Here is a 24,772-nt window from a genome sequence, read left to right as displayed (position 1 = left end):
ACTGTTAAATTGTTATTCGAAATTTAAATTAAGCTTTCCTTATGTCTATATAGCCTCTCACTCCTGCCGCGAAGCCATCCTTGAGCTGCCCGAGGGTTGCTTGTAACAAGGACTGCGCTGTGTTGTCCGCCGTCGGTAAAGTTTAATATAATCCTCCGAATTAAATAGCCGCCAGCTTTTTTCGGTCACAATTCCAGTGTGCCAGGTACCGTTTTTAATACTGCGAGTGTATTAAAAAGCGAGCAAAAAAAAGCGACTGACCAACAGCATAATTTGTTGGACGCCTCAGCGATGGACGGTGGGAGGACTTGACACAATTAAGCTGCCAACCGGCGGGCACATTTATTTGTTTAGGAGCAATCGAAACAATTCTCGAACCGCGTCGTTCTCTTTACACAACCCGGCTGGGTGGGCGGGTGTAAAACGCAAATATCTGGTGGCCCTTTGAGTTCCTCCCAGTGCGCCCGGAGTTTCGTTCTGCCTTTTCTTGGGTTGACTACGGTTTGTTGACGCCGACGGCGAAAGAAGTGTAATTATTCGTCCGTGCGGGCTGTCGTTGAATTATGCGAGGCAGTAAAAGTTTCAACTATGCTCAAGTTATTTGTTAAGTGTTTTTTAACACGTCTCGTGACACGCCATCGAGAAGACCGTCGCCGGTGTTGGTGAGCGTTGGAATTTCCCTTTTTTGTTGCGACCCCGGTTGATGTGAATACTTTTTCAGCATTTTTGATTAATAGTGACACACGCTATGCTCACATTTTCGGGCGCCGTTTTGGTGTAATGTAAGAATAGAAATGCGTCTGTGTGTCACAAATTTGGGTTACGAGTTTGTTTCGAGCGCCATCAAGTAAGCACTTCCAGAGGGAAAGCTATTTTTAACAAACAGCGTGTACACATACCACCCACCAGGGGGGAGGATATGGACATATTGAAAAACCGTGTTTACAGCTGCACTTTTTGGCGCTAAAGAGTCCACCGGCTAGTGGGTGTTCGGTATCCATTTGGATGATCTTTTAAAAATAAATCATATTTTGCCAGGCCGCGTGTCCCCGTGCGCGAGAACTTATGTTGCACCACCGTGCACCGTGCTCTAAACAGCACGGTTAGCGCGTGTGTGTGTGGCGCTGCAACGGCTAACCTACTGGCCCCGAACGAAACGGAACGCCCATCGCTCGGCCGGTGCGCTCTGGTCCTGGGAGCAATGCAAAATGCAAAGTGGTTCGTTCGAGTGAAAGTGAATTGCATGGACGAAAGCATGATTCTTGCACGGTGGTGTTCGGCTTCGGAAAGTGGTACTCCGTAATTTATGCGCCCCTTTCGCTGGGAAAGCTTGGCCTTTCGGTGGTGCAATCAAAAATAGAAAACCCACCAGCCCCCTGATCGTTTGAGGCGGACGATGACACCAGCTCTAGTCTAGCGCGGGCGGGAGTTATGTGCCATAAAGTTTAGGAAACGTCCATCAGCAAACGGGTGCAATGAATAATAAGAAACACCCATAAGCTGTTTGAAATGTAATTTGTTTTTGAATGGCCTCAAAATAATTTATCTCTTTTTAAATATGGCACGATTATTAGAGATATCCGATGTAGAATCTTGTTTTATTTAATAGACAGTCACGAACCCGGATTTCTTTTTGCTTTGAACCAATTCGGGGTTCCTGGTTGTTTTATGTAGCCTGTTCCTATAGCTACGGGCCAGGTACGGAACGGCAGCGGAAAATCCAATAACTGGCCCACTTTTTTTGGATGTTGTCCTTTAATCGAACATTTTTGGGTCGAAATTTTGGGTGGTACTTGTTTAAAGCTCCCAAACGAAACGAATAACAACAAAAACGTTTTTATTTTTTGGTTCCCATCAAGTGGTCCAGCCACTCCAGGAGTTGGAGCCCCCGTACACGGCCTATGCCTTCAGGCCTATACCTTCAGGGATTTTGCGAACGGATGTTTCGTCGTTTACCCGGCCTCGGTGGTGGTTGCCGCGTGGGATGTCTCGCGACGGAACGATGGCCGTACGCGTCTAGCTCGGCCTCTCTCTCTCAGTGTGTCATCTATTTTTAAACTTCCGTGGAAAAGATTTCCTCCTCTTGTGGCAGATTAGCATCTCGCACCCCACCCCGGACCAGGCAAAGTTTCGGACAGTTTACGACAACAGGTGGTCACTTTCAATTTCGACAGCCTAGGGGATCGCCGGTGACGGTGCCGCCAGAAAGTTCATTTCCCTCGGTGGATGAGCGTTCTCGGGCTTCTCTGGGGGGACTGTTGGTAATTGAAATCTAATGTTGATCATCAAGACGCACCACATCACACGTGCTGCCGGTTTCTAACGTCCCGGCACCACTAGCGTAACGGAATTTAGTTCGGAGCACGGGCGAAAGGTTTCTACGGGGTTTAAACACATTTTTTTCCACTTTTCCAATGGGCTCTAGTTCTTACGCGCGAACGTAAACAAACAGAAAAGAAAAACATTTCACGTGTCTGTTTGACTTCCCAGCCTGAAGGGAAGCGACCTGCTAGCTGTTGGGTTCTTTTTCGGGAAGAAGTAACATTCGTCTAATGAACGATTGGAGGGTTGATAGTTTGACGGAGTTTGTAGCTCTTATCGTCAATGTTTGATTTGTCCCCTGATATTTTGCTGTAAAAAGCCCTACGTGCTTCTCTATACCCGTAAAAATAACTTCATTCCAAACTAAGGATATAGAAACAATTTAACCAGCCGAGAACGTAGAAGTCAGCAGCATGCGCATAAGTCAGATTTATCTTCGTCCTCCTCGACGACGACGAAGGTCCGACTGCTGCATAAACAATGATTGCGAAGATTAAAGCACTGCAAGGTACACGACCACCCCACATCTTTCACTTTCGCTGGATGGCGCGTTCGGGGTGTACAGTTAGATTAATATGTCTCCGGCAACATCCGTAGCGCCGCCGCCATCGAGCCTAAATTATTTATGAATCGGGAGCCATCATTTCCTTCGCTTCGCTTCGGTTCGGTCGCTTTTTCTTAAAGCACCCCGCTCACAAGGACCCGAGGGACAAACGAGCTCGCCCGGGGGGCCGTAAAGGTGTATTTACCGTGGAAAAGTGATTCCAAAATTCTGCTTCATCCTGTCTTCCAACGGTAGCGCACAGGGCCCGAGCTGGGAACTATCTACGAGCGGTGGCCTATCGGTGCGTGATGTGGTCGTTTGACCATCGTTATCGTAAACGCTCGACTTGGAACGCCTTTTTATGCTTCTTCATCGGCGTGGGATGGTGTATCACGGTTACCTACCTAGCGGGTAGTTATTCGATGCTCGACCGGCGGCCAGATTGTGTATCAGGCTACCCCCCTCAGACCGGTCGGTGCTTCTAAAACAATGTAGCGGTGGCTCTTGGTCGATGTTGTTTGCTCTGGAATTTTTCCGGTTCACGGCCTCGCGTGGTGGGGACGGATGTGAAAGTAGAACATGCCACCATCTCGAGGGGTTGTGATTACGAACGAGACGCGCTCGATCGGATTGCAATCGGCTTATTTTGTTACAACCCGTGGGGCGAGTAGCACATTAAAACACTAATCGGACATGGTTTAGAAAATGCCTTGCATGCTTTTGGCGGGGGCACCATGATCAAAATTAAGCCACCCCGATGGCCGATAGAAACGACTGGAGGATGACTTAAATAGCATCATTATGCCCCACCGATTCAATCGCACCCCAAAAAAGCCTCGGTCTCAAATCACCGGTTCATTAGCGGCTTTCACAACATTGATTTTAGCATAACGCCGCGCATAAGCGGCATCGCATGTTTCGCCCGCCCCCCACAAAAACCTTAATAAATGACGCGTGCCTTAGCCATTTGCCCGGGGATAAGAGGTTGTAATCCTTCTCGGCGCTCTCTGGGCGAAGATGTATTGTCAGAGTACCGTGTGGCATTTCGGGAAGCCGTTTCCGTTGGCGGAAACTTTCTTCTCTGTGGTGCCACCCCATTCCGTGTCACGTTCGTTTATCGCGCAGGTCAGCGATCCGCGTTTCGCGTGGAGTATTAACAAGTATCCCCGGGAGTATCTCCGGAAAAGGTTCAACATTTGGCGCCGAAAGGGGTTCATCAGAAGGTTTGTTGTTTCAGGTTTTTTTTATAGCAACACTCTCAAGCTTCACTGTCGAGGGGGGCGAATGTTGCGATCGACAAATCAACAACATTATTGGCGGTCGGGTAGCTGTTTTTTTTTGCGGTAGGGAAATAGTTTTCTACGCGCTATTTCTAGTGGCCGGGCATGGGCTTCGGACGGCGATGGGTTTTTAGCGTATTTTCTTCAACCCATTGCGCTAGATCGACGCGCCGACCTACAAACACAGATCCGGGGCCTCCGGTTCGGTCGCTTCGTCCCGTCTGCCGGCCAGTCGCCGGCTGACCTTCTTACTGCATCTTGCGGTGCTTTCCCCGTCCGTCTGGTGCCTTCACCTTTACGGCCCGGAGCGGTTGCTCCGCTTCTAGCTAATGAACGGTTTGGCCAGATCCGATGATTGTGGCCACACTACTCAACGTGCAGCGTTTGATTTCTTTCGCTCTCTCTCTCTCTCTCACCCCTGAGATGACCCCTTCGATACTTTCACGCGGTACCGAAGAAGCAGTTCCTTCGATCAGTACTCGGGACGTGAAATGATGGCTGGGGTTTCTTTAACCTTCTCTTTTGCCAACACCCCGTGTTCAAGTGGCGAAGTGGTCACAGTCGGCAGCTTCACTCTACATTCGCTCAACAGTGGAGAAGGTAAATACAAGAATGGTCAGAGAAGGATTGAAACGATTTGAGTGGACGCTAAAAGTAGAGTTTTACTTGTAGCTAACTCAAGGAAAATCCATTACTAATTGCGGTGAGCATAACAGCATCTCACAGTCGCCATTTTGTAGTTGTTTTCGTGAAGACGGCTAATAGAAGCCGAACAAGAATACAAGAACATTATGGTTCAATCGATCACTCCTTTATTCTTCTTTAAGCCACCGAAGAGAGAGTCGCTCATTGGGTTTATGTCCTGCAGGGAAGATGTTGTGAAGGGTGAAATCTAATTATTGACCGGCGATTGGCTAATTTTGTGGTGCTAACATTCGTTTGTCTAACCCAAAACGATTCGCATTCGTATGGGGCATCATGCATGCGGCACGGACGCTCGTTTCCAAGTCTAATGAATTAATTCTATTTGTCCGATCGGTCAACCGTGAGACGACCACAGACCGGAAAATGCTACACGCTGAATCGATATTATGGTGACCCTGACATTGCTCGTTCCAGCTAAACTGTGGAGAAGAAGTAAATATTGTTTGTCCATTTTACAACACATGAAGAAGTATTTCGAGACATTCTTCCATCGTGCCCGATAAATATTTGATTTTTGCTCCATTCACCCCAAACCGCGAGGTCACACTTGGGAGAAGATGTTTGTTTACGAATTGTCATTGTTTAGTGACGCGCTGTGTTCGATGTTTACCTTCATGGGAAAGAACCCGTCCTTGTAGCTGTTCGCTTTTGTGGTCTTCCGATACCTTTCCTGCGAAGAGGTGTGATTTTTCTTGGACTTCCACTTCCAGTACGATATTGTCCACGTAAACCAAGGATCGCCAAGAAACCTTGGTCTATCCCCGAAGTCCACTGGTCTGGTCAATTTTTATTGACATTGGTTTTACGACCGAACTTCGATTCATTGCAACTGGAATGTGGTCATTACTTGGGCTCGGAATGGAATGTTCAATTTTCGGGCCCGGCGATGCCGTTTCTAACATTGTCCATCGTAACTGTAAACAAGGAGTTGGATGTTTAAAGATGAAGGACGGGATTACATTGACTATGAAAAGGCATTTTCATTTGATTCCTTTCCATTATTTCAGTAAATCTGCTGCTACTCATTTGAAGTAACTTCGATCAGCTTGAACTGAAGAGCCGTAAATTTCAAATTCAATCCATAATGAAAAGCATGGGATTTGGTTCAAAATTAGAACCCCTAGCGGGCAACAGCCCGTTACTGTGTTCTACTCTTTGACTCTTTTTATTACTATCTCGTTATGCAATTGCGCAGAACTTGTTCAGCAATTCTTCCGCGTTTTCCTTCCTTTCCGTCTTACGGTGACGCATGTGACGGGATGGTAGCTTAACTGGAGCGTAAACGTATATGACCGGCGTGTCGATGCTTGAGCTCAACAACCAGAACGTTGTTGGTGCGATATACGTGACCAACTTGACAGGCAGACGATGTGAACCTCGTCTCTGCTGAGCCGCAGATAGGTTATCAACAGCTGGTTGAGAGTTCTTCACCCCCGGTGGTGCTATCAGGTCTCGTTACTTGTTCGTTCCGCACAACAAGTGCCTCAAGTGATGATGGACCAAGCCTAAGTGCATGTCAGGCGACATATATTTTATTTTATAATTTTACGAAGACTTTCTGCCTCTGTTGTCTACTTTTGTGGTTATAGTAGAAGCATCCATTTTATGAACGGCCTGGGAATTTAAACACTCCTTTAGTTACTGTTCGTAGAAATCCATTTACATACGATGAAATATGCATTTTCCTACGCTTCTGCCACTCCTTGTGGTCTTTCGGGTGCTCTCCCCAAAACAGGAGCGCTTCAAAGTGAATCTAATGGGTGTATGCTAATGAAGAAATTAGATCACTCACGCCAGGTATTTGAACAACGGAGCCCCAAACGAGTCCTGGGCGAGGGCTTACTAGCATCTTCACATTCCGGGAACAATCTTTCGCCATTATCGTGCCACTTTAATATCGTTTCCTAGCCCACCGGGCCAATCACCAAGCAACTTCGTGTGGCCTTTAAATGAAATGTAATTTTATTATCAAAAAGCGAACGCCAATACTGGAGCCAACCAGCTTTAAAGACTTCGACGTCTCAACGACTTCGAGATGCTGAGTACCGGAATTTGAGTTCTGTTTAATGTGTGCCTCGTTTTCCTTCTTCTCTCTTCCGCAGTTGTTCATCACCGAGCGGCAGGTGTTCGACTTCCTCGGCTACATGTGGGCACCGATCTTGGTGAACTTCTTTCAAATCCTGTTTGTGATATTCGGTATCTTCGGTGCCTGTCAGTATCGGCCCCGGTACTTAGTAGCGGTAAGTGTTTGCACCATTTTGTTTACATTTTTGTTCACGTTTCAGTTAGATAACGACCAACGACCAATGTGATAAATCATCCAACGAAACATTCGCCTCGTGATCCGATCGCACCAGCTTCTTCGCACCAGGGTTTGTGACCACAAGGGTGCAATAAACTCGTCCCGATGAATTATCACATCGCAACGACAGCTCTCGAAGGGGTGTTGCAAAGGCTAGGCCGTTGGTCGAGCACCGTTTGGAGCTGTAATTTGGTTACGTGGCCTTCTATTCCGCTGCCCTGCGTTCTAAGCTGGTGCTGGCGACGGCTTTCTTCCCAGCGTAAGCCGTGTGGCGACGAAGAAAACGGCCGACCCCGACGACTAATCCACAACTCTTGGCAGTTACGCTACGCTGCGTCCGGAACACGCGTTTTTACGACCATGGACGGCCCTTCGGGTATGGCGGAAAGAAGTTCTCACAGTCCTTCTCCCCCCCTCACACAACTGGCGGGTCGTCTGATTTTGGCTTCATTTGAACACGTAAATTTGATTGAAGAAAAGATAAAAAGACAGCGCATCTTCAAAACGGGCATTAATTTTCTTCGGCTCTTTCGGTTTTCCTCGCGCGGTTTTCCTGCCCTGCTGTTTGCTCACGACGCACAAGGCTTAAGTCACCCCCAGGAAAAGAGCCGAGCGTGTTGCGTGTGCGTTTTCCTTCTTTGACCACCCTGCTAATGACGCCGGAGAGTGACATTGGGCGCACGTTTCCAAGGGAGATCCCCGGTTGTGACGGCTGTAGCCTGTGAAAATGTGTCACGCCAGTGTTCCGGTCGGCGGGGCAGGTGATTACAATTTTTCCGCCACCTTGACGACGCTCGCGCGAGTTTTTCCGTGGAACATGCACCCGAAACCCTTTGCCGTTGTCGATGACAACCGATATGAGTCGTCAAGCTAAAGGTGGCCCCTTTGAAGAGCTACTTCGCGCGGCTTTGGAAGGCCCCCGGGTGCCAGAAGTCGGTCGGCCGAGTTTTATGGTGCTGCAAATGGTCGTAAAGTGGCATTTGGCTTGAAACGCATCTTTCGCGGTGCCTGGCGCGGTGTAGCGTTATGCATTAGGACACGCGATGTTCCGAGATGTAGTTTTAAATAGCTCTGCGATGGTTTAATGGTCTAACCGACCTCGGAAGCTTTGCTCTGGGCAAAGGTGATTTTCGGACATTGAAACAATTGTTCATCACACTCAACAGTTATTCTTTATACGTTAGGCTGAACTGTAGTTTGTATAAGTGTATTAGAAAACTTTTTTTATATTTAGTTTTAGTTCAATTTCAGTTCAAGCTTGGTGTTGAGCTGGGTGTCCATCTGTTGATGGGTTGTAGTACTACTGTTTTAAATGCGTGCGACTGCCTTCTTCAGGGTGATACACTGTTTTATTTGGTTATACAAAAACGGCTGAATATTTTTGGATATTTGAACTTTTATGTGAAAGGTTCATTCAATATATTTATGTATAAAATACAATTGTAGTTGCATAAAAAAATGTCTTGAATGAGCCTATCAAATAAATGTTTAAGCATCGAAAAAGAATTAACCGTTTTTTATAACCAAATGAAAAAACAGATCATAAATGAACCACCCTTTATATACCGTATCGCTTTTGTTCTATGCATTAATGTGTAACTCTTTTTCTGTCTCTTCCATTTCAGTATTCACTGTGGAGTCTGCTGTGGTTAGGATGGAACATCTTCCTAATATGCTTTTACCTAAACGTAGGAATCTTAGATAGGGTAAGTAAAAGGACACACTACTCAGTCCATGAACAGTTTTGAGAATGCGGAAAATATTTGGCGGATAAATTGAGGTGCCAGTTGCTAAGTTGGGAAATGCTCGAAGTTTGTGCGCTGCATTTAGCTAAAGAAAACCTGTCGCCATCCTTTCCAAGGATTATAGTGGTCTCTGCGTCGCTGGGATAGTAAATGGCAGAAGGAAGGATTTAATCAAAGTTGGAAGCGAGGGTCTTCTTAGATGCCACCCGGTTTCCTTCGAAGCTTTATAATTAGAAACCCTTTCCAGTAGCGCAACGGCTAAGAAGCGATTCGCCTCAGACAGCTTTCGCACGCGCTCAAGTGTGATCGGAAATGGAAAGTACGTCACCAGCGTGTACGACTTCCTCTCCCGGAATCTGCTGCTGCTGCTGGACGAAGTTTATTGGAACTGCGCCCGATTCCCGCTTGGTTCGGGCCATTTTTTCCTCTTCCCTCCTCGCGGCACACCCGACCAACCCGACCCACCCGGCCAGACGGGACGAATGCTAATGGCAAGTCAGTATACTAATCTCATTAGCCGATAAACGCTCTATCGCAGCACGGTGGCGGCGAGGCCCGCATCTCTTTCGTAATATCTTGTCTAGACAGGGGGTCTACCTCGGCTTGGGAAACTTCGGCTACTACCATACGGGCCTCCGTAAGAGATCGGTTCGTTAGCCTTCTCCCCGAAGTCGCACGTTGGTGACAGGTAGGTATGGTGGCCGGGGTCACTTTGGACGGCGAGGCTGTGTTGTTGTGGTTGCCACGTGGCCGAAAGTCAAGTCAAAGTGCAAAACTTTTTTGGAACCATGCCAACCAAGACGAGGTACGCCCGCCCCGGTGTGTAGCACCTAACCTGGCCGGCAACTACTTTCATTACTGGCCGAAAAATATGTGCAATGTGCTACAATAGCACTCCGCCAGCAGATCTCTTCCTTCGAACCTTCTTTTGCAGGCGTCCTGCATTTTTTGTCGCCAAAACTAAATGCAGAATTGAACTCCGAGGATGGCACGGCACCACACCACCGGGGGAGGCGACCCCAGGTGGGTTGCATGTCGATGCACAATCAGCGCAATGTCGTGAATTTCTTTTGGCACCGCCCTATGCAGCTCTGGCGACCGTAATTGGAATTTACCGGCGCGCTTCTCTGATTCAAAATCATCAGACCAACATCAGGGCTCCCTGGCTGGTCGATGGGCGTCCGCAGAGGTCGTCCCGTAATGGGGCTTATTCGAATCATAGCGCCAAAAAAAAAGTTTCACCTCGGATTCCATTAACGGTGAACCGGTGCTGGTCCCCGGTTTGTCGCATGTCTGCATGACGTTGGAAAATAATGGCACAGCTCGGCAGAGAGAGAGAGAGAGAGAATAGGCCACTGAGAGAGCTGCGTTGCGGAATTCCTGGTCGACCTTGACCCGGTCCGTGAGGTCGTCGGCGTTTGCAGACTGGGTTGGGTGTTCGGCCAAAGGCGAAAGCAATGTCAGAGCAGCAGAGCGCCCACAGCCATCATAACTCCCAGCGGACCGATTCCGACTCGGTTCAGACTCTGGTCGGTCCGTGTCCTTCGTCCTGGGCGGAGGCAAATCCGGTGACGGTGGCTCAGCTGCTCGGTTAACGGCCGGTCGGGTCGGTCGGTCGGTTGCGCTCGGTCATAAAACGTTACGTCACAGACGTAGCGCGCGCCGTCTGCAAGGAGTGTCCCGGCCAGGCGAAGGATGTACCGGCACGACGGTCGTTTGAAGGTCCTTTTTCGCCGATGCAGACGCGGGCCACCGCAGGCGTTTGCGATAAAGTTTCTCCCGGAGCCCGGTCTGGGGAGTGTTGTGTCGGACCGCCGAAGTGTTGCCGGTTTTACGCCCCGAAGGCGCGTGGGAGAATGAATCTTTTAGTTGCCATTTATAGCAGATTTTATTTTCCGCTTCGATTTGTGCGTCGTCGTCGTGGCGGTATTTTCAAATGTACCGGGGGTCGTTTTACGACTCTGTTTATTTGGGATCATTTTAATTACCTTTCGTTTACGGTGGATGATCGTCTGGGGCAGATTATGGACAGTCCAGCACTATAAGTTTTGAAGACTCGTGTAATGTTATAGACAAAATGAGAATTTGGGGACGCTTTTCTGAATTCAATTTGGCAGTCGGTTTGGGTTTAGGTTTTGATTTTACACTTCCCTTTGATATACTCCTCATTTTGGTTACTGTTTGATGGTTATGTGTATTTAATTTGATGATGGAGTTATGGGTCACAAGACATTTTGACGACGAATTTACATATTTTGTTTGGACTTTCTGATTATTTGTTTTACAGAATGTATAGACAGAACCGTTAAAATGGTTAGAGCTTTTCGAAGCTAATGATTATTTCAACCCAAATGGCGCAACAATATTTTATATCTGAAATGTCTTAGTTTTTTTTAAACTAAAACTAAACTGACATAGTTTTCTTTTCTGCCTAAAATAGTTGACTTTAAATTGGCTCTATTTTGGATTTGAAATTTTACCGGTGACTTATATTTATCTTTCCATTCTTGACAAAAAGGCTTCAAAAATCCCAGATGCCGCTATTCACCGCAATTGGCTGTCATTTTCCTTTGCTCGAATCACAAGGGACTTGAGGAAATCCTTTACCGACTTCGAACACCTGTAAAGCTCCCAATGTCCCAATGTGGTGTCTAACGCAATCGTCAATCAAAACGATTTCGGTCTCAGGTTGCCGTGTCTGTCGGTGGCGCAAAAAGTCAACCTTATGCAGTGTTGTTGCGTTGTAATGAATCCGGAAAATGAGCTGTCTTTTGCTGTAGGGCTGAGGGAGGACTCGTTTTTTGGTGGGCTGACTTCTGCAAAATATCCGCAAGTTTTTCGCTCTCGTTCTCTCTGTTTTCTGTAGTAGTATAAGAGCAGATCCGTTAAGTAACCACCGGTTCTTTTTCTTGCAGGATAGCGATTTACTGAACCTGGGGACGGGCAGTGTGTCGTGGTTCGAGGAGAACGGCTACGGTTGCCGGCCGACGTACCCGACCAACGTCACCTCCGAGGACCCGTATCGACCGGTGCGACCCGAGAAGGTCGAAGGCTGTCTGCTGGAGTACCACATCGTGGAAGTGGTACACTCGGGCGTTCACGCGGCGCTGGCGGTAAGTCCGCGAAGACACTGCCGTGTGACGGACCCACATCTGACGGGTTTTTACGGTTCTTTCGCAGGTTTTTGGAATATTCGGTGCCATCTGCTTGGGCCACACGTTTCTGGATGAGGACGATAGCTGTAAGTAATGTCCGATGTCTTTACCCTCGAGTCCCTTCGTCTTTTGTTCTACCCTGCCCTAATCTACCAACCTTCTATAGCATCTTCCCATGCTTTCGTTTGCCGAATGCTTATCAGATTAAGCAAAGGGTAACTCAATGCTCCTATGTTTTTTGCTTAGCCTCTTCTCGGCTTCTCGGTGTCTTACTCCTCTAGTCCAAGAGCAACTCTAGTCCCCTCTTTTCTAACCACAGTCGTCTAACCAATCACTTTCATCATCACTCGTACTCTAACACACCAAACGACGCGCCAAGGACTCACCGTAGTCCGTGACCGTATCATAATCACCCATCACTAACCGAGGAACCGACTTACTGCTCCTGGAGAGCGCGGCATGCCCTCGATGTTCTAATCGTAATCAGTTTGGAAAATAATTTCTCATCTCCCATTGGCTGGGGCGGGAGGCCCCAGCAGAGCCCCAGTAATCCTAATCCCACGGTGCCTAGGATGGATCCGGATTGACTTCCAGGAGCCCTTTCCACGTCTGCTTTTCGACTAAATCAATTAAGCCCCCGGGGGGGGGGGTTTACTAGCGGTTTATCTCAGGTGATTTGGGCTCTAGAGCTAAAAGTAGGGCACACTCTTAGATGGTAGCGATCAGTAGTGAGGTAGAGTAGAGTAAGCTTCTCCCGGGGCGGGGTCAGTAGATTAACGTTTGCGGTTGTACTAAGCCGTTCCCCATGCAGGTCAGTGACATAAAACGGGGTTCTTAAGCCTTCGTCCTATCAACGAAGTAATAACGTTAAAATTACTTTAACTTACTTTAGCAATTTAAGACATAAAAACACGATCATCTTCCTGATCGAAGGTGTAACGCTTCGTGAAGTGAATCATTGACCCCCGGTGTACCCGACTTGGGGTCGCGGTTCGCGAGAACTGCACTTAAGAAACGCTGATTGCCTTTGTCTTCTACGGTGCGAGCGCTGCGACGATGAAGGTTTCATTACTTGACACTAGTTCCTCCCCTCGCGACCCAACTGGATATTGACCATCCTCACTCGTAGCTGACCACCGTAATACTCCCCGAACGACCGGCGGACGGAACAATGGATGAGTTCGCGGCCGGTAACGGGAAGTAGGAAATAAATTACAGCAGCAACCTTAGTGTAGCGTGGCGCGTGTCACGGTACGTGAGTCAGAGATCTTGCCGCGAAATGTGCCCTCGGTAGGCGGAAGCGAACGAAAATGATTCTCGCAGACGCACACACCGAAGCTCGGACGCCCGTTTGTGTGTACCATTGTTTCACGTGCGAGAGCTGCATCAACAAAACTACAGCCCAGCGATGGCGCCGCCACGCCGGTGGTGCATCTCTTCCGGGCGGCTTCGTAAGGGCCGCGTGAGATTTATTCGTGCGCCTCCCGGTCTAGCCCAGCTCAGCGGGAGCTTCCATTTTAATTGCGGGAAAAGCTGCTAGATCTGCGTTGGGAACCGAATTTATGAACATGACCCGGTCTCGTCCCGGTTTATGGTGCACGAGTGAACGAGCCCAACAGCGGTGGCCAATCATTCGCTCGATAAAGTGTCGACTCGATTCGGATGGAATTTTAGCAACGCTTCGCACTTTGATAACTATTCGTGTAAAAATGTAGTGTTCGTAGTCTGGGTTAGTGAGACGATTAACGATTTTTTAAGATATTTGACTATAGGTGTTAGTCTTAGTGAAATAAGTTAGTTGCGTAAAAGTTTACCATAAGTTTGTTGTTGTTCCTAAAGGGGTTTAAAAACAAGTGCCAAGTGCCGCTGTGGTGGGCGCCAGACCGAATCTATTTGCAGCGCACACAGCCAACGAGCCCCAGTTACTGAGAAGGCTTTCGCAGGCTTTCGCATGCATCGCTGGCCAGTTGGCAGAAGGCCATCGACGATGACAGCGACGGCGACGACGACGGCGGCAACGCCAGGCACACGCAACGATGCAGCATCATAAATGTAGATTAAATTTTTCGATATCACACTTTCTCAGCAGACTTCGACAGGCGAGACCGGCTCAGGGGTCTGGGCCCCGTACGACGCGTAGGGCCTAGCACCGTCCGTAGAGCCAGTACAGGAAATAGCTCGGATGCCTGGGATGTTGCCGTCTTTCTCGTCTTCTCGCTCCTCGCTCCTCGCTGGCTGCATCGCAGGTCGGTTTGAGGTCAGCGATCGCACTGCAACTATGCACACCCAGCCAAGGCCGGGATCCCCGGGGGGAGGCAGCACTAGGAATGCGTCGACTCGGGACTATTTTACCCCCCCTACGGTGCAGTGCGCTTTGCGCCTGCTCGGTGAGAAGTTAGTTCCAGTCCGCGTGCTTAAAAGCTGAAATCGAAATGAAGTGACGCTTTTTGGCACCGTCTCTTGATTCCGGCTACTTGTGCCGTGATGTCATGCGTGTCAGGAAGTACGGGACACGGACACAGCCATATTTTGCTAAAGAAAAACTCACAGCAAACATTCAGTGGAAATTCGAACCAGGATTGAGTTAAAAGGGGCTTGACATTATATTCGCATCATGGAACATTTATTTAAAATACTGACAATCAATTTCTAGAATTTTGCGTGGACTTCCTGTCCACGGTGGCAAATGGCTGAATCAGGTCAGTCACGCAACTAATTTTTGGCGAACTTTAATCCCTTTTTAATCTTCATATGTTTGCTGACCTTGCCGCCATGTTGTACAGTGGTTTGTTGACTTTTTAAACAACAACAAGAGTAGGACATGTTTATCTCTTTGGACGGCGTTTTCGATGGAATGTCTCGAGTTTCGTTCAGTTATGCAAAAGACTGCATTCCGCTTTCCCTTTTCGTTTTAAAGCTATCCCTTTTCGTTTATAACTGTATTCTGGTTTCGGATCAACCGCCATGCGATTAAGGCGACGGAGGCTACAACAATATTAACGAGAATGAGAAGTTCACGAAAAGGTGTATGGATTGATTTTTAACGATTGGAAAAAAATGCCAAAACGTATGGACTGATGAAATTTATAAACAACAGGGTGCGTAATCACGACAGAGGGTATTTAAATGTTGGATAACTCTGCCGTTTTTCAGTTGATTTTGGCAAACGAACAAGATTTATTTAGGATATAGAATGCCGTTTATTGGTAATTCCCTCAGAATACAATATCGTTCAAATGACCGCCTCCATTAAACACACAAAAAGCGGGCATTTTTCATTGTATTGACAACATTTCGGGCGTAGTATCAGTAATTTCCGTTGTGATGTTAGCTTTCAGTTCTTCAATGATCTTCGGTTGGCTGGCATAAATATTGCTTTTAAATACCCCAGACAGAAAGAGATCAGAAGAAATTTGGCAAAAAAAGCACGTACAATTTTTCACAGTTGTTCCAATTGAATGATTATTTTCAATGTGGGGCGCTACAATTTCAGCCCGCTTTTTTGGCTTAGCTCGATTCATGACTAAAACGGCATAGGCTAAAGTTTCAATATCTGGCTGATTTGTAAAAATCGAATGACAGGTGGCGGAGTTCTCCAACATTTAAATATCCCCTGTCGTGAAAACGCACCCTGTATACTTCGTCGAGTTAAAGTTTGACATATTTTCACACTGTTCCACTTTCATTGTTAGATCGCGTCTTCCGCCTTATCGATCCACCTGAGTTAAGCGCTACAAAAATCATGTAAAGTGTTACTCAGTCCATCCTTTGACACTGCCAACCTGGTTGGCTGGCTCGTCGGTGTGGAGATTGAAATAATCTCCGGCACAGTTTCAGCACGGCGTTCCCCAGTTCCCGGCGTTAGCTTTAATGCACGAAGTGTTGGGAAACCCGTCGGTTTTGGGGGGCAACCTCTTTGGCGAACTTTCCGGCGAACCGACCCGCTCCGATACAGGCTTATCATACGCAAACTAATTGGTGGCCTAAATCCCCTCGCCCCCGGTGCATAATGCGCTACCCCAAGTACTTGCGGACCGGACCAACATTGTTTGTGTTGTGTGCCTCCATTCCTGGGGTCAACGAGGGGAACCGGCTGGGGGGGAATCATACATATTTTGCGTGCTGTCCTCCTCGCCTCCCCCCGCCCAGTGTGTGTGTTTATGTTTCCGCATCGGAGAGGGTCGAAGTGGCCGCAAAGAACGTGACGTTTGGCGAAAAATAGCACGTAGCAGACCGGGAGAGATTGCCAAGAGGCGCCGGATCGAGGGGTGAAGGGACGGTCGGTCCGTTCCTGTCTGTGTCGGTATGGCGTCAAGTTTTTGTGTCCCACTTGTTTTTACTTTTATTTGCCATATACTTCCCCGCCGAAGTTGACACGAGTTGGGATAGTGCCAGAGTGGCTGAGTTTTGTTGGCGGCGGCAGAGCCGAAAGGCGGGCTTCAGTTTGAGGATTCTGGAAGTCCGAATCGTGTCGGGAACTTCTTCGGCGTCAAGCGGGATTTACTTGACAGATTTCGGTCGAGAAGGGGTCGAGTGGACCGTAAGCATTCCAACAACTCCAACCGGTCGGTGATCCCGATGAGTGAGTTGATGTTTGTTGTTCCGGAGTACTTGGAGGCCGACAAGGGCAAAAATGTGTGTCAAAATGCTGGAAGATCCAAGATCCTTCAAAAAGATTATGTTGTGTGGGGTACGTAATTCATGCGTTTACCCGCCGTCCATCGAGATAAGCCAATCGGTTTTACGCAATTGATTCTCCCAAAGACTCCTGAGTGATGGAACGGGCGCACATGGGTTCCCCGAGGCGGGATTCAGGATTTACGGGACTTCCTGGGTCTGGGGCGCCCTTTGTAAGCTGCTAGGCTCGGAAATTGGTGGTGTATCGATCGGGCGGCTTATGGGGCCCATCGCCGGGCGTGTCATGCGTGCTTTTATGGGGTGCTTACAGCAAGAAGTAACATAACATTTGGTTGCTGCCCGCGGTTAAAAGTTCTTTGTGTTGAAGCCACGCTTGAGTGGCTACCGGAAAGGCACGGAACACAACACTAAAAGTAAGGCAAAGAACCCAAATGGGACCAAAAAGACAGAAGATGGGCCACGTAAGGGGTCTTCATCCTAGAAAATCTTCCTCACCCGAGCCTTTCTTCCCGGAAGCCTCGAGGTACCACGGGGGAAGATTAAAGTGAATGATTTGCATTCTTGGTTCCTCGATGGGCGCCCAATAAATGGGTGCGCGACTTCGCTTCCCAGACAATCGGCCGGCTAAGAGCTGCTAGATCCTTCTGTAAATCCCCGGCCACACTCTGCTCGGTGTCTCTGGCCGTGTGTTCGTGTTGAAAATCAATTTCGAGCCAAAAAATTGATCAAATCCGGGCAGGGCCGCTACGGCGGAGTCGACGCCAATAACGATTAATAATTGAAGGCCGCGCGCGCTCAACCGGTCCGCGGTGGGCCAACGTGTAGAGAAGGAGCCCGGCAGACCGTTCCGTGTGTAACGGACTCCGGTAAGGTCCATGTGAGGGTGCGGACCCACGAACAATGTATGACGTGAATGTTTCATGCACAGCGAACCGAAACAATTCAGGTCGGATTGCCCGCTCCTGTGCAGAACGGCAACAAAACGCCATTGCACTTGTTTCCCGTGGAAGATGTGAGTGAAGACGTGGCGCGAGAAAGACGTGTGTGCGCGTGTTTCTATTGGGTAAGGGGCTGGACCAATTCCATTCTTAGTGTTGTGTCAGTTCTATTGCAACACTACTGATGGTGGTGGTTCTCAAAGCTGTTTGTTCGAAAGAATATTCATAACTATGTTGTCTGAGAAAATATTTTATTGAAATATTGAATAGCTCCATCATTTTTCAGTCGATAAAAAAAGAAGAGAAACGTTAGTCTATGCCGTTTTAGGCATAGATAGATTTACTGCAAAAAAGCTGAGTGAAATTGTAGCACTGTACATTGAAAATAATTGTTGACGTGCTTATTGTTAACGAATTTCTTCTGACTTCTTTCTGTGGGGCTATTTGAAGATTAAGGTGTATTCCAGCCAATCGAAGACCATTGAAGAACTGAAAGCTAACATCACAGCGGGAATTGCTGCTATGTTGTTGTCGCTCGAAATGTTGTCAAAAACATTGTAAAATGCCCAAAAAATTGCCGCTTTCTGTGTGTCTAATGTAGGCGGTCATTTGATCGGAATTGTATTCTGAGTAAATTGTTAATAAGCATTCTTTTTTGATGCTTTACTAGGTAACAATAGCTTGTTTTAATTTTACTGCTAAATATAATGCAATCTCACCGTTTTGTGAATATTTTAAGTATTCTAGTTTTGTTACTTATCTCGTACCTGGAGGACTATGTTTGATAGGATGTAAACATTCGTCTTAAGAATACTTTTCTTAGGTCATTCAACCAATTTTGAGCCGTTACAATGTACATAACATAAAGTTTGTAACAAAAGTATAAAGATAAAACGTCTTTGCATTGTGAATAATAAAAAAAAACATCGCAATGTTCAATCGGTTACCCTAATTTTGTATATTATCCCCGCGAATGTACAAAAAAACTGTGGGAAGCATGGTGTGTTTCGGCGAGAAAAATAATAATCCAGTTGATGGGTTTATCATTCAACACCTGCTCCCTCGAGTTTAACAGCTCCAAATGTACGATTGATCGATGTATTATACGGCGTTGTAAGTGCCCTGGGGAGGGTGTTTATTTGATTACGTTCTAACATCGACAGTGACTAGCATGTAAATAAAAAAAAGCACCAGGAACCGTGTAAACGATTCTCTAACTTCACACAGACACACACGCCTTATTCTTGACCCATTTGGCTACTCGAGACATATCTCACGAGGTTTGTTAGAAGAACTGACGCGAAATTACGCTAGAACATTCAGGGTCTATGCTATTGCTGCTCGCCAAGCCTTCATTGTGACATGTTTCTGTTTCATGTGTCCATCATCAATTACGATTGCAGGTCCTGATTTGAATTATAAAAGCGTTCATTTGTACTCATTTACCACAAACTGACCACACATGTCTCACAAAGTCAGTCACATCCTCATCACAAGTCACAAGCACACATACACGAACGGACCCTATTCTCCACCAATCACTCATCTCTCATCTTCCGTGCACCGGATGCGAATGCTCTGGAGCAGCATCCGGGACGTTTGTGGTGCGTGCAATGCCACAATTGATCCTTCCCAGTCGGTGTCCCTCTAGTGTCCTAGGACGGAACGAGTGGACCCGCGAGTCGTGACTTCCGTTTAATGCCCAAAACCATCACCAACACCAGCACGGAGAACCCGAATAAATTTGTTTCCGTTTCTTTCTCTCTTTTCTTTTCTTCTTTCTTTCTTTTTTTCTTTATTTCAATCTTTCTTTAATTCTTCCCATTATTTATCTCTAATTGTGTCCTCTTCTTAATTGTACGTTGCTGTTGTGTTGTCCGTTGTGTCTTGTTTCCATTTCATTTGTTCGCTGTTTGTTTCATGATCGATCTCATTCGTTTTCCGCGTGTTGTGTTTTTGTCCATCTTTTCCACTTCTTTCTTCCTATCTTTCTTTCATCCGCTCTCTCTCTCTCTTTCTATTCTGTGCGCTTTACTCTACCCTCCACCGTCCGTCTATTTCGCAGTCGACTTTATGGGCGGCGATGCGAAGAGTCCGCAGCACACGGCCGTGCATCCCATGTACGTGAGCTATAGTAGTTTACCGACCACCAACAGTAGCAACTCGACCCAGTTGAAGCCGGCATCCAGCAGCGCCAAGCTGCTGGTGATGGCCGCCGGGGCAGGCGCCGCCGACGGTGGTGGTGGTGGTGCGGTCGATCGCCAAACTCACCTCACAGACCATCAACACCCCATCCAGTCATCACCACCGCTGGCGGCGGCAACGACGACGAATCCCTCTAACAACGGAGTCCTGCGACCTGCCTGCGGCTTGGCTTATCTCGCAAGGCGCGGGCACGGTCCACGGGTGGAAATCGGGGTGCCCACCATCACCGCCACTAGCAACACCTCACCCTCGAACACTAACACACTCCTGTCATCCTCATCCTCACCGTCATCCACGTTCACGAACCTCAACAGCAGCCCGCAGAGCGTCAGCCATCACCATCAGCAGCAGCCGCAGCAGCAGCAAGGCCCTGTCTCGGCCTCAGCCGCCCGGCCCGGCCTCAGGACCGGCAGCCATAACAGTCTGAACAGTGGCGGCTCGCGGGTGGTGCTGCTGCAGCACCAGGACAGCTCCGAGTCTTCTCCGCCGCCACCGATGGTGCCCGCCAGGGGTCTGAGCCGGAATGCGAGCTTCACCAAAGCGTCGTCGGGCGGCGTCGGTGGACCTCTGCGCAAGACCAGCAACAGTAGCAGCGTCAGCATCTTGCGCTACGCTGACCTGGTGGCCGGTCAGCGCGGAGGACCACCGGACCCGGAAGACGACACGTTCTTCATCCCGCGCAGTGCCTCTTCGTATCAGCCGCGGAGTACCAACTTCGGCATCAGCAATCCTTTCCACAGCGCCGCTCCTGGAGGAGGTGGCCCACCGGTGGCCAGAGGCTACCGAGAGGACGGCGGACGGCGTAGCGGTTCGGCTCAGCAGCTGGCTCAGAAGCGCAACTCACTGGTCGGTGGTGGCTCGGGAGGCCGCGGGTCCCCGGGTCCACCGCCGGCGGCGGTGCACTCGACACCACCGGTACCGCCACTACCTCAGCACTTTCAGTCACCTGGGACGCCATCCTCCTCGGCCACCTCGAATGCGTACCTGACGCGATCGCCCAACTTGAACCGAATCGCCCGCCGTCACAATGGCCACGGACCAGCGGCGACCTCGGTGACGCCGGGTTTCAACGGTACTAGTGTGGCCAACAGTGTCAATAATAATAACAATCAGAGCGGATCAAACCATCAAAACAACAACAATAATGCTGCGGGGAATTTCCCGGGCGGACGAGCGGGTAGCAGTGGGCGGCTGCCGAACACGGCGATCCAGTGCGATCAAATCCGCGAGATGGGACCGGTCGGAGGAAGACAGCCGGGCGGGTACTATGCCGCCGCCACGCCTACGTCACCGGCCGACAACAACAACTATCAACTACCGCAGGTGATGCACCGGGCCAAGTCGCAGGATCGGCTGGCGTACCGTAGCCGGCGGCCACCGTCGTCGAGCCGAGCCCATCATCAACACCACCAGCACCACCAGCACCATCACCACCAGCAGCAGCAGCGGCCACGATCGTTCTGCAGCAACAACGGGGTCTACCCGGACTACGTCATCCTGGAGCACCCGGGAAACTAGGCCACCGGTAGGCCGGCTGGCTGGCGCCAGGAAGTCTGGGCGCGTGAAGGTCCCCTGTTCTGTGATGCGAGTAGACCGGAATTATGGCGTCGCTCGCGGACAAAAGGGGGCCGACGTTACCACTTAATTCCCCGTCCGCGTTGTGATGCTAGCTCAAAGCCCAAAGGCTCGCCCGAAAACGCGGCTTTATTGTGTTCTTCCCGCACAATGGATTGGGCGACGGCGTTGTGGGGTCACGCGGAACACATTTCTTCCGTGAAGAAGTTCTGCAGGCGCGTGAAAAAAGCAGCGAACTCTGTGTCGTTGTCGCAACAATTTATGCTATCCAATTTCAAACCGGTTCATCGACGGGGGACGGTTGTCCCTTTTCCCAGGCTCCGGGACGAACCGCGCGGATCCGTTTCATCCTTTTTTGCGGTGTGCGAAGAAAAGCGAATGAGATGGTAATTGACTGGACTAGAGGTTTGGGTGGCCACAGAGAGTACGCCGAGCAGAGTTCCCGATTCGGGGGTATGCTGACCATTGCCGTGGAGCGATTGAAGTGAGAAACAATGGGACTGCAGTATCCAGTCCGTATCTGGAAGGCGATTTTTATGGACTCGGGTGTGCCCCCGGGGGTTTCAGGGGTTAGATCGATCCGACTAACGACAACGCCGCCATCATCTTGCCTCTATAGAATGATGTTTTGGGAAAGGAAACTCATCAGCGACAGCGGCAATACATCACTGTACTGTGGCGGTCATAAAGATATAGGCGGTGCTGGAAAGGCATCATTTTTTTGGGACTGACTTTGAAGCGATTTTTTTCTCTTTTCTAAAATAACGTGGACACAGCAACACTTACAGCCTGTGGAGTAAGTTACTGTAAAAAATCATTTAAATTCATTATTGAGTCGGGTTAGTAGTTCACTTCGAACCTCAAACCTCATTAGTAGATCGAGGAATTCTGCGTGACGTCAACGGTTCGTAGAAGTCAACTGACGGAGACGCTAAGTTTTGCTGTGTCCCAAACGTTTAATCTAATGTGTTATCGTCTCCGTCAAAGAGAGTGGGCTCTCCGCCCGACCGGCGGAGAAAGGAGATGCCGGCCAATGTTCCTTGCTGTATTGCGTTACACTTTACAACCAACCAAACTACAACGAGCACGTTTTTGTTCGTGGCCTGTATGCGATTACACACACTTTACCTTACGTACATATAACGAAACGAATAAGCAGTGCGGAAGAAGCGTAGCGTAGTGCAAATAGGAAAATAGCGAAATCCTTGAAACGGACTAATTCATAGAAGCGAGCTTTGTTTTGGCGTTGACGAGAACGGGACCGGTTTAGTATAGGGTTAGTTGTAAGAAAGCGTTAGTAGAATCGTGCGATCGTGCGCGTCCTTTCCTCCATTTATCGATCGTTCGTAGTTCGACCCACTACTATCTATGATTAGGCAAATCTTGTTCTCAAACGAAGCATCGTTACGTTCGACTGTGTTATGTAGTTGTGGAGTTGGAGTTGATCCGTGCGCCGTAGAGTAGTGACTGATCCCTCGTACTGTTACATCGTCTGTAGTTCTTCTTCGTAAGCTATCGAATTCGAGTGGAATTCCGGGAAGTTCTTGCCACGCAGTTGCTGTAGGTCAAAAGGAAACCCTTTCGCGCAGAGTAGAGTGTGTTTAGAAGGTGATTTGTTTGAGTTCATTGGACGGTCTCGATCATCCTCCCACCGTTTCGATTTGTCGCGGATTGAGGATCCTTGTGTTCAGCTTTTCCCGTTCAGAGTTCCGCACAGGGAAATGTGATTGGTTTCACGTAAAACCGAACACGGTTGAGATTCTTTAGCATTAACTTCCGAGTTTCGAGCCCGAGTTTCGGTCAATGATATAATTTTATTTATGTTAGCCAAACAACACTAGACAAGACTTTCGACGGGGTGTGAGTGTGTGTGTGCGGGGGACAACCGTTGCTCGCCCCGCGAATTCGAGTGCGAAACGAAGCGTGTATAACAATAAAGAACGAATCTAGAATCGAATTTGTGACGGCCACACTTTGGGTTTGGCTTTTTGGGACAGAACGTTGAAGAAGGGTGTGACAATTATGTCTTCAAACACAAGAATCTCTCAGATGCATTAGACCCGAATAGTCCCAACGCTATTTGGGGTCATTTTTGTAGTGTTATCTTTCAGTAGTGTCCTATTTATGTTCGATTATCCTGCGGCTTTTGTTCAGCTTTGGTTGGCAGATTATTGTAGATAGAAGGTAGTTGAGTAGATCTGGCCAATGAGGTTAAACGTGTTCTACATTCATCACACGGGCCATATACATTCTTCATTTCGCGATCCTCTCTAAAACGGCTTTCGACACGACCCATTTATATGCACGTAATTTAGTGGATAACGTAATTTGGTGTCGGTCTACGGTGCTTCATATTAACCGTTTTATAGTGCTTGTGGTTCCTTTTTGATTTGCTGACATTTCTTACCTTTATCCTTTAGCAAAGTGTCCTAGCCGGTTGGTCCTAGCCGCCGTGGGCCTTTTTCCGGCTCTAACCGTCTATGCTTTAAGCCGCCAGTTCCTTCCCGTAACACTTTCTTCCCACCCGTCATCGGTCAACTGCTCTGTTCCGGTCCCAGCGGGAACAAATGGCGTATCTATTTCGACAACCATTTATTACTTCCAATCATGTCCTGTGTGTCCCACGCAGTGACCGGTGACGAGACCGGCGGAGCCCCTCCCGCCCTACTAAATCATGCATTCCAACCAAAACCAACCCACGGAAAGCCCTGCTCCGGGTAAGTGCTAGTCTCGCCGGTAGATTGCGACGGAGCGAAAAGGTGGTGACGTGAAGGTGGTACCCTCACTGTGTGTCAATGTGTTTCCAGTGTTCACGGGGGTCTCACGCACGCACGTTGCAGCGCGGGTCTTTTATACTTTCTTCCTGCACGTGCATTTCAAGTTACGCCACGGACCTTTGAAGGACACACGGCGGCGGGTGGTTCGATCGATAGGGAATAATGAAATCATAATGCGATAATGCCGGGCACTGCATTAACAATGACCTCGCAGCTTTATTTGGTCTCCCTTGGTTGGCGTGATCAAAAGTGGTTCTAATTTTAGAGTGTTCCTTCGTGGACTTCTACTGCAGGACGAGGGGGAATTTTTGTTGTGATTCTTCAGTTTCATTCCTCTTTAAATATCAGAAACACTCTATGTTTGTTCCAACGTAAGGTTTTAGCCTTGTCCATTTTATTTTAGTATTGTTTTCGTATTTAGACTTTAATAGACGTATAATATTTAGAACTACGTAGTACACAAGTAAAAAAGATGAACAAGTACGCATCAAAAGGAGAAAACAGTCAAGAACATAGGAACAGTAGGAAAGTATCTTAGTTTACAAACCAAGGAAGATCGACGAGTGTTAGTAGTATTTATGGAGTA

At 48.4% G+C, this 24,772-nt stretch overlaps 1 protein-coding gene across 1 annotated transcript in view; it reads left to right on the top strand.

Annotated features, from left to right (window-relative positions):
• LOC128267412 (uncharacterized) overlaps positions 1-24,772 on the top strand; it is a 43,907-nt gene that overhangs the window by 16,259 nt on the left and 2,876 nt on the right. Inside the window, exons 2-5 of the mRNA XM_053004242.1 lie at positions 6,954-7,091; positions 8,779-8,859; positions 11,814-12,011; positions 12,079-12,143. Of these exons, the coding sequence (XP_052860202.1) occupies positions 6,954-7,091; positions 8,779-8,859; positions 11,814-12,011; positions 12,079-12,143 (482 nt within the window). The remainder of the gene's footprint in view (positions 1-6,953; positions 7,092-8,778; positions 8,860-11,813; positions 12,012-12,078; positions 12,144-24,772) is intronic.

The sequence above is a fragment of the Anopheles cruzii genome, chromosome 2 (assembly GCF_943734635.1).
Source record: "Anopheles cruzii chromosome 2, idAnoCruzAS_RS32_06, whole genome shotgun sequence".
In the NCBI taxonomy this organism is placed as follows: Eukaryota; Metazoa; Arthropoda; class Insecta; order Diptera; family Culicidae; genus Anopheles; species Anopheles cruzii.
Note: the sequence above shows the minus strand (reverse complement) of the source record. Positions and strands in the feature narration are given on the sequence as shown.